Raw genomic sequence first — 13,760 nt, 5'->3', positions numbered from 1 at the left:
TTTGTCAGAGCATTTAACATCGAGCATTTTGCACAGAATGACAAAATCACTCAACAGAGAAGACATTTCCCCAAGAACTATGTCTTTTTCAATGGAGACTATGTTTTCTGTTTACATGATGTTGGGTGTTTTCCAAATTCTGATGATACAAGGATTACCTGCCAAGCAGAAGAATGCGGAGGTCCTAAGTGCCCTCTTGTCATCCTTTGTCAAGATTAATTTCTCGAGCCCCAGAATGATCCCGTGCTGTTCCGGCTTTAGGAATGTTCCTAAGCGTATAGAATAACTTCAGAGTTTTTTTGTAAGCGGAGTACTGAAGCATTTTAGTTGGGAAGTTTTTTACCTCATCATAGTGGCAGGTATTTTAAGAGAAATTTCGGTTAAGCGTCCGACTTCAGCCAGGTCACGATCTCACGGTCCGTGAGTTCGAGCCCCGCGTCAGGCTCTGGGCTGACGGCTCAGAGCCTGGAGCCTGTTTCCGATTCTGTGTCTCCCTCTCTCTCTGTCCCTCCCCCGTTCATGCTCTGTCTCTCTCTGTCCCAAAAAATAAAATAAACGTTGAAAAAAAAAATTTAAGAGAAATTTCAATGTAAGGTAGAGAAGTTCATATATCCTGGGTGATTCTCCTCGGTTGGAAATTGAAATGGCTGCCTCTGTTCTTCCAAAGCTCAGCCACACTCCCAATGCTCTCATTGTTTTCCATGAGCACCATTACCTTGGTCTTCCTGGCCTCCTCTCCCTTTACAAAACAGTGAAGGTAGATTATGTTCAGCAAGTCACTGAGACCTGCCACAATACCTTTAGATTTTTCTGGATTTATCCCCGTCTCTTCTATTCCTTCAATACCCCACCTTTCTTCTGGTCCATGTTCAGGATAACATACACTGCAATCTGTCTCATTTCGCTCTCTGAGCTTGCCTTCTTCCTCATTTTTCAGTACCAACTTATTGCTGCTGTGAACCTTTGCTCACATTCTTGCTCCAAGACAAAATTCCTGCCTGTATCTCATCCATCCAAGCAACTTTTATCCAAAACGTAAGATATACTTCCAGCCTCCCTTAGAAAGTGTTACCTTATGTTTTCTCCCTTGGCTCTCTCTGTCTCTCTCTGTCTCTCTCTCTGTCTCTTTTTTCTTTTTTAGGCCTATCTTGTTGGTATTGCTTGTCTTTGGACACATTTTTGTAAACTGACTGAAGTTGTGTTTTTGCTAATTATGTGGTTATGACTTATTTTCCAGGCCTTAGGTTTGAAAGCTGAGAAAGTGGGGTCACATGCTTTTATAGACCCTGTAAGTCACATGCTGTTATATCATCCTAAGCGTATGAGGACCTCAGACAAGTAATTTTTTTAGTATGTATTTCTTTTTGAGAGAAAGAGAGAGAGACAGAGAGAGAGCGTGGGGGGCAGGGAGGAGTACAGAGAGATTGGAAGACAGAGGATCCGAAGTGGGCGGAGCACGGACAGCAGTGAGCCTGATGCAGGGCTCAAACTCACAGACTGTGAGGTCAAGACCTGAGCCAAAATTAAGAGGTGGACACTTAATTGACTGAGCCACCCAGGCACCCTGAAACATCATAGATTTCTACATATTAATGTTGTGTCTTATGACTGTTCTGAATGTATTAGTTCTGATAGGTTTTGGGTGGAGTCTTTAGGATTTTCTATATATAGTATCAGGTCCTATGCAAATAGTGATCGTTTTATTTCTTCCTTACCATTTGGATGCCTCTTTTTTTTTTTTTTTTTCTTGTCTGATTGCTGCAGCTAGTACTTCCAGTCCTATGTTGAATAAAAGTGGCAAGAGTGGGCATCTTTGTCTTGTTCTTGGTCTTAGAGGAAATGATTTCAGTTTTTTGCCATGATCATTATGATGAAAAACTATGGTTTTTCATATGTGACCTTATCATGTTGAGGTATGTTTCCTCTAAACCCACTTTGTTGAAACTTTTGGTCACGAATGGGTGTCGTCTTTTGTCAAATGCTCTTTCTGCGTGTTTTGAAATGATCATATTATCTTAAAATTTTTCCTCTTATTTGTTTGATGTATCACATTCACTGACTTGCAAATATTGAACTTACTTCCATCCCTGGTATAAATCCCACTTGATTATATTGGATGGTCCCGTTAATGTATTGGTGAATTTGGTTTGTTAATATTTTGTTGAGGAATTTTGCATCTGTGTTCGTTAGGATTATTGCCTACATTTTTCTCTTTTTGTGGTGTCTTTTTCTGGCTTTGGTATCAAGGTAATACTGTCCCCGTAGAATGAACTTGGAATTTTTCCTTCTTCTCCTTTTTTCAGAATAGTTCGAGAATAGATATTAACCCTTTATCTTTTTAAAAATAATTTATTGTCAAATTGACTTCCATATAACACCCAGTGCTCATCCCAGCAAGTGTCCTCCTCAATGCCCATCATCCACTTTCCCCTCTCCTCTACCCCCCATCAACCCTCAGTTTGTTTCTTAACTCTTCTTTAAACGTTTGGTAGAATTCATCTGTGAATAGTGAAGCTACCAGGTTTGGGGCTTTTGTTTGTTGGAGATTTGAAAACCTACTTTAAACTCATATTTATTTTACCTGTTAGAGTCTTATTGATTTAATTCTGTAATAAAGTATATTTTTTAACCATTTAAAAGTCAGAAGTGAGGGGTACCTGGGGGCTCAATCAATTAGGCATTTGACTCTTGATTTCAGCTCAGGTCATGATCTCAAGGTTCGTGAGATAAGGCAACAAAGAACCTGCTTGGGATTCTCTCTCCCCCTGCCTCTCTTCCCCTCCCTGGCTCATTCTCTCTCTCTCTCCCTCTCTCTCTCTTTCTTAATATAAATGAATAAACTGGGGCACTTGCGTGGTTCAGGTCATGATCTCGCAGCCTGTGAGTTCGAGCCCCACATCGGGCTCTGTGCTGACAGCTTGGAGCCTGAAGCCTGCTTCAGATTCTGGATTCTGTGTTTCCCTTTCTCTCTGCTCCTCCCTCTCTTGCGCTCTGTCTCTTTCTCTCTCTCTCTCAAAAATAAATAAATGTTAAAACAAATTTTAAAACAGATAAATGAATAAACTTAAAATAAAGAAATTATTAAAAAAATAAATAAAAAGCAGAAGTGAAATGGAATTTATTTCACTGAAATAATAGAATTACTTCTGAAGTAATCAGAAAATCTGATTCAGTGTGGAATTGCACTCATGACTTAAATACAAGTATTTTATGCAGTATTACCTAAATATGAATGTTATAATTTAGAAAACATATCAGTCTTGGACATTTTTATTGTAATTCATAAATAAACGAGTGGTGAGAGTATTTGAGTATGCTCCAAAGTATCCCCATTGTGATGCTAGTCAACCTCCTGATGTGAAGAATAGGACATTTTAATTTGCTCTGATATTTTCTTTACCTCAAACTATATCAAGTTCTACCTTAAAGTAGTTCTACTAATGAATAAGAAATTATACCCTTATATCAGCTCTTATTGCATTAAAATTAAAGACCTTAATAGCTCTTTCTCTTAAATTTGGCATCAAAAAAGAAAACTCCTGGCCATATGGAAGAATTTAAATGTCTTTCTGTGCATTAGTTGTCAGGTGGCTATAAACTTTTAAGGACAGTTTTCCTCCTGTGACTGAGGCAGCGTAAGCTATTAGCGGGGTTAGTAATGCTGTGACCCTAGCGAACACACAAAGCGATGGATGTCATTTGTCATTGCTTTTGAATACTTCTGAAAATTTACATTTTCATGGAGGTTTCATCCCACTTCTTGTTTTGGAGGCTCCTGATGAAATTCTTTAGTTGGAGGGAAATGACTGGGTTGGAGTCCTTTAGCAATCGGGGGCAGGGAGAGCAGGTCCAAGTGTCCCTGGTACCCTCCTCTGTTTCTCCAATTTCTCTTCAGTGGCGACATCCTCGGAAGGGGGAAATGAGCTTATTAGCCATAGGAACTTCACTGAAGTGATTTTACTAACCTTTAGTCTCACTTTTAATTTTTTAGAGGTATGTTGCCCAACACCAGAGCTGAAGAATGGCAAAATCAATGAACAGAGATCCAGTTCTGTCAATAGCTGTGATTTTTTCAATGGAGACGCAGTTTTATATACGTGTCATGAGAAATACCAGTTTGAAGCTAGATGTCAAGCAGATGGCAAGTGGTATCCCAAGACACCAACATGTGATGAGAGTAAGAGCTTTGGATTTGTGTTATTTTAGATGTTTCTTTGTATCAAAGCGATGGAGATTATTAAGGGGAGGTTTGAAATTCGCTAAAAGATTTTGTATACCCTGCACGGTTTTTGGAGTGGATAAATTTGTTAAAGAGCACTGCCCACCCCCTATCCAACTTTCCTCCCCCCCACCCCCCATTGTTTATTCCCATCCTCTTGACCTTGCTTCTTTGCTTTGCTTTGCTTCGCTTTGCTTTTCTGCATCAGGAAATCGGCCCCATGTAATAGATCAGCTGGACTTTTCAATTATTGCCTCGTTTCTCTTGGTATTTTTGTCTTTTCTTGCCTTCTTTCTGATCCATATGCCTTAATCTGCAGTTCAATACCCACTCAAACCTATTTGAAACCATCTTTCTAAACTTGCTTCCTTTCCTCCTCAAACTTCCTTCTTTCCTTCTGCTGTCTCTTCGTTCACCTTCAGACTCTGCTCAGTGTGAAATGTCTACCTCTCCGTCACCAAGAGCACTTAGGTGAAGGGTCCCAAGCACAGGAGCCTCTGTCTCTGTGAATTGCGATCCATCACCTTCCCAAGATGCGGATGCGTCACCCACCTGGCAACTCTCCAAACCATGTCCTCCTAAGATTTTATGGAGGCTTACCCTCTGTAGCATGATCAATTATTGGCACTGCTTCCCCCTTCTTTGGAGAGGAGAGTGGGGCTGAAAAATTCCATGCTTTATTCATGGCTTGGTCTTTCTGGTGACCGGTTCCCATCCAGGAGCCATTGCAAGTTGCCTCAGTAGAACAAAAGATGTTCTTAGGGTTCTCAGCACTTAGCAATTTACAAGGGTTTAGGAAGTCTGCATCAGAAACTGGGACAGATATCTATCTATCTATCTATCTATCTATCATCTATCTCTCTATCTCTCTATCATCTATTGATCTATCTATCATCTAGTTCTAGATATCTATATATATATGACATCATGCTAGATTCTTCTTGTCCATGATGTCATATGTATATCTATAATTAGATCTAGATGACATATCTATCTATCTACACATTAGCTTTTTCTTGCCCATACAGCAGAATTAACATGATGCCATTGATATACTGGATCAGTGTGGATGTCCAGATAGTTATAGTATCTTCAGGCTCTATTATGACAGGGGCAAGTGACTAATCATACCCAGGTCTAAAACTACAAATGTGTGATTTGATCATTTCATGTGTATGCTGTTTTTGACCCTTTTTTTTTTCCCAATTAGGATGAAAAGAAGGCATTAGCTAAACCAGTGACCCCATTTACCTGAGGATAACTAAATCTACTTTAGCAAAGATGCCCATGTGAAATGAGACTAAAATGTTCAGTTTTCAATACTTTACTGTAATTTCCCAGAATCCTAATTTTCCTGGTAGACAGATTGGGGAAGTAAATGTCAATACGATGGGAATGTAGCTTTTGTTCTTCAAGAGTGGCACCAATTTTCCCATTCCACTTTCCCCTTGGTATATGATATATTTTTTTAATATAGTGTCTTTGCTTCAGGGGGAGTGGTAGGACAGTATCAGTATTTTCTGTTTGATTTCTTGAACATGACTTGTCCTACCCCATAGACTAGGAACTCGATATGGGGTTTGGACCAAGTATTAATTTTGTTTATTCCCATTATACTTTTGAAGATATTGGCAATGACCATCAAGTGGTCTAATGAGGGGGGCCATGGTGGTTCCTCAGCCTGAGGCTGATAGGAGGGCAGCCCAGGTCTTGGGTTTGGCTAAGTGATCTTATGGGCAGAGAGGACGACAGGACAGAATGAAGCCTCCTACAAACCACGCAGATTCTGGGGTAAGCTATATTTTACATTCTATAAGCTCATGTCCTGTCACTTTTATCTGTTACCATCAAGGCTGTGATTTTCCTCCTACCATTGACCATGGATATTATGTGCGAACTCAAGCTTTCAGTGTATTTGCTCGTACGGAGGTGATATATAAATGTGACAAAGGATACACTCTGGTTGGTGAAGCTCGACTCTCTTGCAGTTCTTCAGGCTGGTCTCCTGCAGCCCCTCAATGTAAAGGTAACTCCTGCTCCCTTTCCAGTCAGGTGGGTGGAAATGTCACAAAAGCACCGAGAGCACAGCTTCTTCCTGCCAGGGGCAGCACAGAAACATTTGATGTGGTTGACTTGAAATCATTACTGTGTTCCGGATGCAAACATTACAAAGGGGCTACATTAACATCAACCTCCCCAGGCTTTCTCCCAGTCATAAATCTCAGCCCGATTCCCACTTTTAAGAAATATTCTGCAGGTGCAACATTTGATATATGGCCTGTAGCAAAATTTTCACTGAAGCTTGCTCTGGCATGAACGTGGGCTCTCATGGGCTAATTCCAAACATCACAAAGTGGCAAGTCCTTCCATCAGAGCCCCGTGCAAATGCACCCCCTGCCCACGATGCAGGCTGCATGTGACCATCCATAGTGGGGACAGGACGAGTCCAGATTGGCTCTGATTTTTACATGCCCACAGGTTACTAACACTTTGCCATCAGCAACTGCGGGGATTATTTGTCACCACAGGCTCCGTTGCACACAGGGGGCAATAGGAGAAGAGGGTGTCAGATACCCGGGAGTACTGAGTCCTAACTTGACTTTTTCTAGACTATAGAATACCTAGTGTCTTGCTGGGATCGAGATGGGAGGGATATTGCTTTGAATCCTGAGAACCTGGGGTCACATGCTTTTATATAGCCTATCATGTGACCTATCATGTTTACATGTATGAAGAGCTCAGACAAGTTTTTTCTTTTTAATATGTTCATTTATTTTTGAGAGAGAGAGCGGGAGAGGGAGAGGCAGAGAGAAAGGGAGACAGAGGATCCGAAGCAGGTTCTGTAGTGACAGCAGAAAATCCTATGCGGGGTTGAACTCCTGAACCCTGAGATCATGACCTGAGTCCAATTCGGACATTTAACCAACTGAGCCACCCAGGTGCCCCTCAGACAAGTTTCTTAACCTGTCTATATCTCACCTTTCTCCTAGTAAAATGGGACTAATAACAGTCCTCCCTTCACAGAGCAGAGAGAATCATATAAAATGCTTAGCTCGCGTCTGATATGTGGTCAGTGCGCAACAAAAATGCTAATGAATATTATTGCTACCGAATAAAAGACAAAGCAATTAGCAGCACCCACGATAGTTTAATCTTATAATCCTAGCCTGTTGTCGTGTCCTTTTTCTTAGATTCATGGATTCCTTGAAACCATGTTTTCTTTGTAGCTTTCTGTCTGAAACCGGAAATAGCCCACGGAAAGCTGTCCGTGGATAAGACTGAATACGTTCAAGCTGAAAATGTCAACATCCAGTGTGACTCTGGCTATAAGTTGGTCGGTCCCCAAAGCATCACTTGCTCAGAGAGCACAACCTGGGACCCCGAGGTGCCCAAGTGTGAGTGGGTAAGTGGCACAGTTCAAGGAAAGTTCCAGTCTTATCAAACCCTAAAAATGGTGCCTCTCCACAAGCGCTGTCCCAGCCAGCAATGGTGAGATCTGACTTGTCAGGATTCCCTCCTGAGTCCCTCCAAGGAACTCTCTTTTATCTTGAAGCACTGTGGTCCCTTAGGAGTGACAAGTTTTCCTCTCTCACTGGAGTTAGGAAAACCTGAGCCCCTTAGGGAGAAGAGGGTGTCGGATGCCCGCAACACTGAGACCCAACTTGACTTTTTCTAGACTATCTAATATTCTGTGTTCCATTTCTGGATGGTCTCAGAAACAGCCTCTGTCTTCACAGAGGCCCCTTGTGAAGTTATCTGAGAACCCGTCCCTATTCATCTAGGGAGGACTAAGTTGGGGCCCGAGGTGTTTTCTGTTTTTCCTGCTCACCCACAAGTTCTGGGCTTCGCCTTGGCCCTGAGCCTGTAGCCTTGTCATTGTCAGCAGATCCCACCTCCCCCACCCCTTCTGATTTGGAGAGAAACCAGTCAACCACACTCAACACCTATGTCTCTTTTAGGTTGTGCCTGAAGGCTGTGAACATATGCTCGCAGGCAGAAAGGTCATGCAGTGTCTCCCCAACCCCGAGGATCTGAAAATATCCCTGGAGATGTATAAATTGTCTTTAGAGATTGAACTACTGGAATTGCAAAGAGACAACGCAAGAAAAACAACTGCGGACTCCCCACTGTAATTTCTCCCAAAAGAGGGAAAAACACGCTGCCTTCAATTCAACGCGGATCACTTCAGCTTACCAATGCTCCTGTCCCCTTTGCACCATCATTCATGGTAATAAGTGTCTAGAAAGGACAATTTGTTCACATTTAGTGCTTTGAGACTCTAGAATTATTGATCATCTCGTGGCTCATGTTTTTGCTTTCTTGGACACCAAGTGCCCATTATTCTTTCAAGTAAAAAATTTACGTATCAGAAACAGTTTTTTCTGTGTGGTCATTACAACTCTGTCTTTAATGAGGAACCTGAACAAACCCATTGCTTAAAGTTGTACCTTCACTTCATTGTAAGGGCCTTGGACATGGATGTGGGCTCACAGAAAAGCATTTCTCCAACTTGCCTCACCGCACAGTTTCCCATGTGCCAGTCAGTCAGCATCTAGATGAAATGTTGATACACCCTCAAATCCTCGTCCATTCTCCCCCCTTTGAAGGGAGTCACGTCCTTTACCAAACCCCATGAACCTGGCCTCTGCCTCTCTAATGCTGCCCCTCAACTTCTACCTGACACGAATGGGATTTATGTTTGTGTCCGAACCTCTTTATTCTTTTTTTAGGGAACAAAGTTTAAAGGCTGCCGAATGTGAGGCCCACATGATGGCCACCTGTGTGTTCCCAAGTCCACCATCTGATTTGGCCCCGTTGTCCTTAATGGAAATGTAACGCGGCCTGAGCGACTATCCCATACGTGAGGAGAAACCCCCATCAGTCACCTGTATATCTTGGGGCATCCTGGAGGCTGTTGTTCCTTCTCTCACCACCTCCTCCCATGGCTGCGTCCTCTGAAATCGCTCCGTCAGCGAGTCTCTTCTCTAGGGGAACGTTGGCCTCTTTGTTTCAATTTCCCCAAATGTACTCTGCAGAGGCACTGGTGTCCCACAGGCTTTTACTGAACTTTACATGTCCCAGATGGGCTGGAACTGCGAGAGAAACCCACTTGGCATGGAAGGTTCCACTGAGGGTCCTGGAAGCCATTTGTCTGCCCCAGCCTCGGGGAACCCAGGAGATGTTTATTCTGGATTGCATCTTAGACAGAGGTTTGTGGGTGACTAATTTCCTCGGAAGGTGGCCCCAGAAAGCACGGTGAGCGAGTGGGTAGCGGGATGAGAAGATGAGAAAGGGAACACAGCGAAGAAGGGAGCTTTCTCGGGGTGTCGACTGAGGCTGCAGACAGGTGTGCGGTTCCGAGACTGTTCTCTGAGAGCCTGTGGATCACAGTTCTGCAGAGTCCTTCCAGGGATGAGGACCTGGAACGTTTGTCCACCAATTCCCCTCTCCCATTGGTGGAGACTTGTTCCAACATCTTCGACAGCCAACCCTGTGGGCCCCCTGAGCAGTCTCCTGTGGCCAGGGAGCACCATCAGGCACAGAGACCCTGGTGGCCCGATGGCTCTTTGGCTCTGCCTGCCGTAGCCTTCAGGGTCGGGACGTGCACAGGGCACATATGGCCTCTTCCAGTTTCCTTTTCTCTATGGCTCTCTTCTGACATCTGTTCTGGTCTACCTCTCTGTCTCTACTCAAAACCCTCCTTTTATCCGATCCCTGCACTATTTTATATCAGTTGTGTCTACCAGAATTCTTTTCAGTTTCTTAGTCATTTACTTTTCTATCTGCCATTGGACTCTGGGCTTATCGATGTATCTTTTGTTATCTGCAGGCTCGCAAATCAAATTCTTACTAAACCTTCCTGAAATACAACTTAATTAAAATTTATAAATAAGTGAAAAATCCATTATGACCAATATTGAGTTTCCCTCTTGGGTTCAGGGCGTGAGGATGTGCCATGAGCCCCTGGCGTAACTTAGACATTTTCACAGGAGGAGTAAATCTGCTACTCACTGCTTAATGTCCCGTGCATTTTAAATACCATTTTCCACTTTATTTACTGAAAATCTGATCTATGAAAGTAGAGAAGACTGTTAAGTTTGCCGGTGAGACCAAGAGGCACCAAAAAGACTTATCAGCAGAATTTATAAGAGAGGAGCTTGTTCAATCTGATGCTCATTGAATCTTGGAGGAAGAGAAAGGGAAAGAGCCTAAATAATTTTATACCAAATATTGAGAATAAATTTTAAAACATACAGAAAAATAATTGCCATTGCCTTATCAGGAGGTGGGCCAACGCATCACAATAAAAAACAAAAACAAAAACTGAATGGCCAACAGTCTCACGTCAGCAGGAGCTGCGGGATTGTAAGCAACGGAAACCCTAACACATTCCCACTTTATTTCATTTTATGTAACATATCACTCTTTATTTTGATAGCCTCCCTAGCAGTTCCCAGTAATAAAAATAATTGTTCATGTTATATGTCAGGTATCGAATTAAGCCCTAATATTTTTCTCACTTAATCTGTAATTATCCTAACAGGTTGGAATTATTAGTCCCATGAAACAGATGGGGAACTGAGGCTCAGAAAAGGTTAGTGAGATGCACCATGAAGGGTGGGTGGGAAGGACAATAATGGGATGATGATCCATTTCTTCCCTGGGGGGGGGGTCCACTCATTGTTGACGCCCTTGTTTCTGGCGTTAGAAGTGTCTCGGGGGTGCCTGAGTGGCTCAGGTGGTTAAGCGTCCAACTCTTGATTTCTGCTCAGGTCATGCTCTCATGGTTCCTGAGATCAAGCCCCAAGTCCGGTTCCACCTTGAGAACAGAGGGAGTCTGCTTGAGATATTCTCTCTCTGTCTCTTTCTCTGCCCCTCCCCACTACTCGTGTGCGTGTGCACGCACATGCTCTCTCTCAAAGTAAATAAACATGAAAAAAATAACTGTCCGGACATGGACCATCAAACCTGTCTTTGAATTCCTCCTCCTCTGCCTCTCTGAGCGGCCCCTGTAGCAACAGGTGCTCTTTGGTCTGTCCCGCAGCCTGTATCTGACTGGGTACATGGGGAATCTGCTCAACATCCTGGCCATCCCCTTGGACCCTCACCTCCACAGCCTCATGTTCCGCTTCCTTGGCAACTTGTCTCTTCTCAACATCTGCTTTCCCTCCATCATCGTCCCCAGGATGCTGGTGAACCACCAGTGCGGTCACGCCATCAACAGATGACCATTTTATGTATTTAGCTTCCTGAAGTGGAGCTTTCTATGTACTTCCAAGGCCCGCGTGGCCTGAAAAACAGGATGTTAACCAGTTCCCTAAGGTTAGATATGGATAACTATTTCCCCACTTGCTCTCACTAATTTTCACTCACCTTCTCCCACTAGCCAGAGTGATTAGACCCTCCCCATGTCCCCCCTGTTGCCACCAAGACTGGCTCACAGGTCTTCAATCCTTAAAAATAAAATGTAAACGCTGCTTCTCATTTTCTTTGTTAAGTGCTATTTGAATTAGTTTTATATCTTAAACAAGGTATTCCACTGGTCATTTACATTAGAATAAACGATTTTTGTTTTTGAGAATAGAATGGACACCTAATTTGTACTTCGTATTGTGCCATAGCACTGCATTCTGCTTGCAAAAACTCATTCTTGAGTTCACAGAGTGATAGATACTTAGGTAACCGATGTTTTACGTGTGTTATATATTCAGAACACTTGATGCATTGTTATGTACGTGCTCAAAATGTTTTTAGCAGCTGATCAGAGGTGCATTGTCAAGCCACCTACCTCTGTGAGTGACCTGAACCCAGGGGAAACTATGAAGAGGCGTCAAACACAAACCGGAGAGTTATCCCACTCAAACCGCAAAGGAGCTGGTGTTTTGATACAGTAACTTCTATGGATCTTAAGGTCTGCTACTGGGAGGTGTTAATTACCTGCTATGTTTGACCTGCTGGGCATGTTGTCAGAGTAACCTTCAATAGTTCTTGAAAAAACCTGAGCAAACAAAGCAGATACTGCCTTTTAGAGGTTTTCAAGAGTGTGCCAAAGCAATAGAACCCTAGTAAAATGGGTGGGAACTTGATAGCATCTGCTACCTACTTAATATGAATGGGTGATCTCACATCTGTAGCCTCGCCTTCCTGCTCTGCGTTTGCTTCTGTGATTCATGTTCTCCTGTTTCTTGGTTTCTTTCCTCTATTTACTGGAGGACTTCCTCAACGAGCTGCCTAGGAAATGACACGTCGAAAGTAAAATACATATTGCACTTCTACATATTTGAAATTGTTTTATTTGAATATTTGGTTGATAATTTCATTGCATGTAGAAAACTGGGTTAAAAGTAATTTTCTTTTAGAACTTTTAAAGAGGATCTTCTTTGTACATTAGTTTCCAGTATTGCAATCGAAACGTCAGAAGCTTTATTTATTTATTTATTTATTTAAAAAATGTGTTTAAAATCTTTATTTATTTTTGAGAGAGAGAGAGAGAGAATGCGACCGGGGGAGGGCAGAGAGAGAGAGGGAGACACAGAATCTGAAGCAGGCTCCAGGCTCCGAGCTGTCAGCACACAGCCTGACCAGGGCTCGAACCCATGAATTGCGAGATCATGACCTGAGCCAAAGTTGGACACGTAACCAACTGAGCCACCCAGGCGCCCCCAGAAGCTATTTTTATTACAGATTGTATAGGGTTTTTCTCTTTATCTCTTTTCTTCCATAAGGAAAAGCCTTCATTTTTTCTGAGAAATTTTCTTGGTAGAGTTTTTTCAGTAATTTTCTCTTGTCTATTTTTTTCTTTTTCTTTATGGATATCCTACTGCTCAGATGTTGGACCTCCTCGTCAATCCTGTCATTTTCTTATATATATATTTTTTGTTTCCTATACCATCATCTCTGTTTCACCCCTCCCCCATGTTCTTTGAGGATATTTCCTTGCCTTTGTGTTTTAATTGTCTTATCAATTTTATAAAATGTTCACATTATTTTAAAAAAAGTGTTCTGTTCTTTATGGGTGTAACAACTACTCACATATGTCAGACTATTAATAATACTTTCTTTGGAAGGTCTATTGTCTGCAAACCTCTGTTGATAATGATTCTAGGTTACATGTCCATTCTTAAGGACGAGACCCACACAGGCTGGTTTAAGTTCTACGTAAATGGAGAGACTAGACAGTAAGCCGTGCTTTTCTTTTTGGGAGCTATAGCAGAGGCTGCTGATTATTTCCCAGTATCCATTTCCCCCTACCTGCTTTAGGTAATAGAGCTACCCTCGCCCCTTTAAATATCAGCAGGCCATGTGCTTCCTTGGCACAACTTCCTACTGGGTGCAACTTCCTAGTCACTTTCTTAAAAAAGAAGCTGCTTGTCTTCTACTTCTTCTTTCCCTCTCAGATGCTGACAGGGTGCTGGTGAGCTGTTGAGGACAACGCCCCAGGGGATGTTAAAGTGACAAAGAGGAAGGGACCTTATCCCCAGATGCCCTTGCTGGCCAGAACAGCTGATCAACCTGAATACGTTTCTGCCTCTGGATTGTT

The 13,760-nt window shown here is 42.6% G+C and overlaps 1 protein-coding gene and 1 long non-coding RNA gene across 3 annotated transcripts in view; one reads left to right on the top strand and one right to left on the bottom strand.

Moving 5' to 3' along the window:
• The window catches only part of LOC131496399 (C4b-binding protein alpha chain-like), a 52,651-nt gene extending 44,059 nt beyond the window's left edge, over positions 1 to 8,592 (top strand). Inside the window, exons 9-12 of one of the 2 annotated variants that reach the window (XM_058701924.1) lie at positions 3,992 to 4,177; positions 6,072 to 6,245; positions 7,447 to 7,622; positions 8,179 to 8,592. In XM_058701924.1, the coding sequence (XP_058557907.1) occupies positions 3,992 to 4,177; positions 6,072 to 6,245; positions 7,447 to 7,622; positions 8,179 to 8,352 (710 nt within the window). In that variant the 3' untranslated portion in view covers positions 8,353 to 8,592. The remainder of the gene's footprint in view (positions 1 to 3,991; positions 4,178 to 6,071; positions 6,246 to 7,446; positions 7,623 to 8,178) is intronic. The other variant, XM_058701926.1, reaches the window with a different exon arrangement.
• On the bottom strand, positions 6,114 to 9,882 carry LOC131496403 (uncharacterized). The gene is made up of 2 exons (XR_009254477.1): positions 9,106 to 9,882; positions 6,114 to 6,314 (listed from the first exon to the last, which is right to left on the bottom strand). It is a non-coding gene; the product is annotated as an uncharacterized LOC131496403 (long non-coding RNA).
• Positions 9,883 to 13,760: the final 3,878 nt, after the last annotated feature.

The sequence above is a fragment of the Neofelis nebulosa genome, chromosome 15 (assembly GCF_028018385.1).
Source record: "Neofelis nebulosa isolate mNeoNeb1 chromosome 15, mNeoNeb1.pri, whole genome shotgun sequence".
NCBI lineage: Eukaryota > Metazoa > Chordata > Mammalia > Carnivora > Felidae > Neofelis > Neofelis nebulosa.
This window is presented reverse-complemented; position numbering and strand designations above follow the sequence as displayed.